Here is an 827-nt window from a genome sequence, read left to right on the forward strand (position 1 = left end):
TAATGTTGCTGGCATAGGAATCACTGTCGTTGCTGGCATTCAGACTGCTGGTGTTGAAACTGCTAGCACTGTTGGTGTTGACATTCCTGGTGTTGCTGGCATTGAAACTGCTGGCGCTGGCATAGGAACTTGTATCGTTGCTGGCATAGGCATTGCTGTCTTTGCTGTTGCTGGCGCTGAGATAGTTGGTGTTGGTGATTCCATCTGTGGTCTGGTTTAGATCTGAGGTGACGCATGCGTTGACTTGATCGGCGGAGGGATCCACTGGTGTGCGCGGTGTGTTTTCCGTTACCTGGGGGAGAGGGACGAGAAATTATTATTAGTAAAAGTATTTATTGTTGTTGTTGTTGTTATAAGGTTGGACACAGGGAACTGTAACTGCCGAGGTCTTATCGTCCCGAAAGCGAAGCGAGGCTGACAAGATGGGAGAAAGCCAGTCGTTCCGAAACTTTTCTGTTTAAGATAGCATGGCTCCTTATCTTTATTTTCACCGAGGCAGGTAAAAAAGAGAACACTAGCCTAGTGACCTTAGGATAAAGTTCGCCCCCTGGCGGGAATCGAACCCGCATCCTATAGACCATACGTACCTCATCCGAGACACCACTGCTCTGTGCAGCCCCCATCTCTCACACAGGACTTCAAGTATTTAGTCTGAAACAGAAACAATAATTCAGATCAATCATAACATAGATTAAGTGCCTAGGCAAACAACAAACAACTTTTTTTTAAGAGGTTTGACAGAGGGAACCGTAACTGCTAGGGTCTTATCGTCCCGAAATCGAAGAGAGAAGGAGGACAGGATAGGAGGAAAGCCAGCCGTTCCGAGA

At 47.0% G+C, this 827-nt stretch overlaps 1 protein-coding gene across 1 annotated transcript; it reads right to left on the reverse strand.

The window, feature by feature from the left end:
- Window positions 1-9: 9 nt before the first annotated feature.
- LOC103523434 (ras guanine nucleotide exchange factor Q-like) lies at window positions 10-657 on the reverse strand (the record flags this gene model as incomplete). The annotated part of the gene is made up of 2 exons (XM_008488476.2): window positions 588-657; window positions 10-292 (listed from the first exon to the last, which is right to left on the reverse strand). Coding segments are annotated over exons 1-2 (319 nt in total), but the record flags the coding sequence as incomplete, so codon positions are not given.
- Window positions 658-827: the final 170 nt, after the last annotated feature.

This window comes from Diaphorina citri, unplaced genomic scaffold (assembly GCF_000475195.1).
Source record: "Diaphorina citri unplaced genomic scaffold, Diaci psyllid genome assembly version 1.1 scaffold23002, whole genome shotgun sequence".
NCBI classification, from domain to species: Eukaryota; Metazoa; Arthropoda; class Insecta; order Hemiptera; family Psyllidae; genus Diaphorina; species Diaphorina citri.